Below are 4,549 nucleotides of genomic sequence, written 5' to 3'. Positions count from 1 at the left end.
CCTTCCTACTCCATCATCCCCTCCTCCTCCTCCTCCTCCTGCCCCCTACTCCTCCATGACCTTCTTCATTCTATCTCCATCACCTTCTCCGCTCCTCCTCCTCTCCTTCCTACTCCATCATCCCCTCCTCCTCCTCCTCCTCCTGCCCCCTACTCCTCCATGACCTTCTTCATTCTATCTCCATCACCTTCTCCGCTCCTCCCCCTCCTCCCCTTCTCCTCCTCGCCCTACTCCATCTCCTTCTCCCCTCCTCCTCCTCCTCCTCCTGCACCCTACTCCTCCTCCATGACCGTCTTCATTCAATCTCCATCAACTTCTCAGCTCCTCCTCCCCCTTCTCCATCACCTTCTCTCCTCCTCCTCCTCCTCCTGCCCCCTACTCCTCCATGACCTTCTTCATTCTATCTCCATCACCTTCTCCGCTCCTCCCCCTCCTCCCCTTCTCCTCCTCGCCCTACTCCATCACCTTCTCCCCTCCTCCTCCTCCTGCTCCTGCCCCCTACTCCTCCTCCATGACGGTCTTCATTCGATCTCCATCTCAGGGGCAGGTACGTTTATGTAAACACAGGGTACATTATATGCTGAGATACAGGTCTGGTACACTTGTGTATACATATACGTACGTCGGATATATATCTGTAGTACCTGATACGATAACGACCCCTTCAGCCAAAGTAACCAGTAAGACTACTCACCCAGCACACTCAGCCAGTGAGGCCCGTAGGGTCTATGTCCCCCAGGGTACTATCAGAGGGTACTCTGGGTACGGTTCGATATATCGGAACGTACCCTGGTACTATCTAATATGCCGGACCATACCTCGCCTACTCCACTAACGAGTCTAGGGAGTCGCCTACGCCTACTCCCTAACCCTAACCATATCAGATAGTTACCAGGGTACGTTCCGATATATCGAACCGTACCCAGGGTACCCTCCGATAGTACCCTGGGGGACATAGACCCTATGAGCGCCAGTGAGAGAGCAGTAAAACACAAGATTCCACCATTCTGGTTTTCTATAAGTGCATGCTACTTTCTTCTTCTCAGTCTGGCTGATCTGCACGCTAACATTCTACCCAACTGTCTGACCCCTTAACAATCCAAAGGTTAATCAAAATTTAAGATGGGAAATAAATTATGTATATATATTCTCACACTTGAGCTAGATATTTTTTTTACAATTACCAACTTTTCATCAACACTCTTTTTCAGTAATTACACCAAAAACGTCAGTGCCCCAAACAATTTCTTACTACCTATCCTAGGTGTTTTATGCTGAAAAGAACATCACAGTTGTATATAACATTTATCAAATACAACAAATGGTTAAATATATTAATACTTATCATATACTAACAATATTAACAGCATAATATCTGTATGTTTTCACAGACACATGTATCACAAATCATCATTGAGCTAGCCAATGTTGGTAAGAATTGCGCATTCAAATTAAAATATTTATATGTCATGGTTTTTCAGGTTGGTTCATGTGCTCATCGACATTCTGTCTAATATTCTTTATATAAAACAAACTCTCACCAGGTTAATGTTACTGTAGTAACATGCAAAGCTGCCGTTCCAATTTTGACAAATTAAATCCCTAATAATATATCTATGTTATAGTGCCTATCTCCTGCTCACATGTTAAGCATGAAAACTGTGTACATGTTAAGTACACATACGTATGTATGTAATGTATACATACGTATACATGGGGGTGGGGTAATTATCATCACCGAAAAGTAATGTATACGTGATCCAGATATCAGATAGCCATATCCACAAACATAACCAATAAACTCATTTCAATATTACATCAGGGGTAAATAAAAAGTAAATGTTTTTTTAGGTTTTTGTTGTTGTTTGCAAATAAAGCTTTTATTCACTCCTGATTACCGTATATGATCGTGTAATAACCGCGGGCGCCTATAAGCCGCACCTCAATTTATACTAGGTAACCAAGTATTGCGCCTAGTATATTTCCCCTCACGGTATGGCACACTTATAAACCGCAGAGCAAATACAGGGTTAAAATCTGAGGCCAAATTTGCGGTTATTACGCGAGTATATATATACGGTACATGCTTATTTAACACTGATGTACAAAATGTACTGAGCGACAATGACCAACCATAACATTTAGCATCACGGTCGCAGCAAAGTTCAGCTTTTGTTTTTGCGACACAATGGCGAACATTTATTTCGATACGAAATGTTTTTGTTATGTGTCAAAAAACATCTATGGCTGTAATTGGCTACTTATTAAATTTAGCTTGACTATATCGCTAGAAATTATAAACGATTTGAAATATTTTTGTTGTTATGGTTATCGCCAGATGTTATCACGCGATAGCAGCGTGTGCAGCAGCTCATTACAAGCATTGTTTCTCATTTTCTCACACATTGCCAAACAATATCATGAATCATTGTCGCTGCGGTGTCTTAACCTTAATTTGTGAACTACAGATTCATTTTGATCCAATTGAGCCTGTACACAGTTCGCTGGTCTGTTTGTAGCAGCACCTCCAACTGCATTTATCTGACACGCCGTATCTTTCTGTCAACCACAAACTCACCAACTGGAGATGCACAATTTGGTGGCAGCAAAGCAAGGTAAACTGGTGTGTCTGCCCCTGCAATGTCAATAATGCAATAATATAAAAACACAAAATGCACATTAAAGTGACAAATAACAACTTTGGTACCAATCACCACAAGCACCACAGGGGCACAGGGCTGGCTTGTCCACTGCTGCTGTTTACCACTACTTCACACGACTTCTCAATAAATGCTGTTAGTGCTACGTACTGCTACAGCTACTGATGTCCTCCTCCTCCCCCTCCTCCCCCTACTCCATCACCTTCTCCCCTCCTCCTTCTCCTCCTCCTCCTGCCCCTTACTCCTCCTCCATGACCGTCTTCATTCGATCTCCATCTCAGGGGCAGGTACGTTTATGTAAACACAAGGTACATATCTGGGTACAAGATACAGGTCCGGTACACTTGTGTATACATATACGTACCTCGGGTACATATCTGTAGTACCGGATACGACAACGACCCCTTCAGCGCTACTGCTGCTACTACTACGACTGCTGTTGCTGCTGCTGCTGCTACTACTACTACTGCTGCTGCTGCTGCTGCTGCTGCCACTGCCGTCGCTGGTGCTGCTGCTGCCGCTGCCACTGTTGGTGCTGGTGCTGCTACTGCTGCTGCTGCTGTAATTGCTATCTGCTATCTGCTATCCCCACTACCATTACTGCAACTGCTGCTTCTTTTACTTTTAGGAAGGATGCATTCATCTTGTGAAATAGATGGTAAAAATGTGAAATTCATAGATATTTTTGCATTTTACTGGACAGTTACCCAGCGCAGGACTCTTCACGCCGCGGTTTCCTGTGAGGTTTGTTTTTACCCAGCCTGGGCAGCACTGAAATAATAAACAGCCGATATTTCAATTGATCAACTTATCAGCAAACACTCTTATTCATAATGAATAAAATTGTAAGTTTCAGCAGGAGAATATGGATTTAACAATATTGAAAAATCCAGTTTTGCAATAAGAGTACATCTGCATTCATCATAATCATGTTAACAACATGATTCACACACGATCGTTTCTAGAACATCACATTGTATGCTACTATAAATTCTATAAAAAATTCTTACAGAGTTAACAATAACATCTTCATGGCTATCTTCTGCAAGTTCACGAGCCTGGACACGAGTTGCAGCCATAACTAAAGTCTTGGACACGCTGTAAGCGTCTGGCCAGTCCTTTTGTTCCTCTAAACCTTGCTCTACGTCACTGCACGAAATCAAAAACACGTCTTGCTAATCAATGCTGTAGCACTGGCTTTTATTCATTACATAGTATTGAATCATGGATATAACATCATATTGCACACACTTATGAATGTATCAATTATGTTTAGAATTTCAAATTATAAAAGTAATAACTATAACCCAATCGTTATTTAGTACGAGACACATTTAACATGTACTTATACATTTAACGTTCATAATATCAACAACAGTTCCCGCTGAGCAACTAACATGGCATCTCACATTATAAATCAATCTAAATATCAAAAACTTTTACACATTGGAGTGCTAATTATATTAAGCAGATATAATAATATTGGGCGGGGTGAGGGCAGGGTGATGATTACCGTAGATACTCCTCTGCAAGGTTGACTATGTCTTGCATGGTTAATTCTCCGGACATTAGTTTCTCCCTAACCTCTTCATTGTTGTTGTAGTTTAGCAAACCAAGAGTACTTGCTATATTGACGATTCTAAGAAAAGATAGGTAATGAGTACGTTTTGATTCTACTCAAAAAGGAACATAAGAAATATAACAAGTGCCGCAGAGCGACAGCGCTCATCTAACGTCTACTGCGGTGACTCTGTGGTGGAGTGGTGGGATTCTAGTAAACCCTGTTAGTCCCAAATGTGTTCACATACACGCCGAAACAATGGAAGGCACAGGGATGCCATGAGAAACCTTCTCAAAGGAATGTTCGTTGGGATCGTTATGAAAGTTGC

The 4,549-nt window shown here is 42.2% G+C and overlaps 1 protein-coding gene across 2 annotated transcripts in view; it reads right to left on the bottom strand.

The window, feature by feature from the left end:
• Nucleotides 1–2,017: 2,017 nt before the first annotated feature.
• LOC106808512 (carbonyl reductase [NADPH] 1-like) overlaps nucleotides 2,018–4,549 on the bottom strand; it is an 18,632-nt gene continuing 16,100 nt past the window's right edge. For both annotated transcript variants that reach the window (XM_014811266.1, XM_014811267.1), the window contains 4 exons: nucleotides 4,174–4,299; nucleotides 3,671–3,809; nucleotides 3,368–3,431; nucleotides 2,018–2,635 (listed from right to left, as the gene is read on the bottom strand). In XM_014811266.1, the coding sequence (XP_014666752.1) occupies nucleotides 2,538–2,635; nucleotides 3,368–3,431; nucleotides 3,671–3,809; nucleotides 4,174–4,299 (427 nt within the window). In that variant the 3' untranslated portion in view covers nucleotides 2,018–2,537. The remainder of the gene's footprint in view (nucleotides 2,636–3,367; nucleotides 3,432–3,670; nucleotides 3,810–4,173; nucleotides 4,300–4,549) is intronic.

This window comes from Priapulus caudatus, unplaced genomic scaffold (genome assembly GCF_000485595.1).
Source record: "Priapulus caudatus unplaced genomic scaffold, Priapulus_caudatus-5.0.1 Scaffold283, whole genome shotgun sequence".
NCBI classification, from domain to species: domain Eukaryota; kingdom Metazoa; phylum Priapulida; class Priapulimorpha; order Priapulimorphida; family Priapulidae; genus Priapulus; species Priapulus caudatus.
This window is presented reverse-complemented; position numbering and strand designations above follow the sequence as displayed.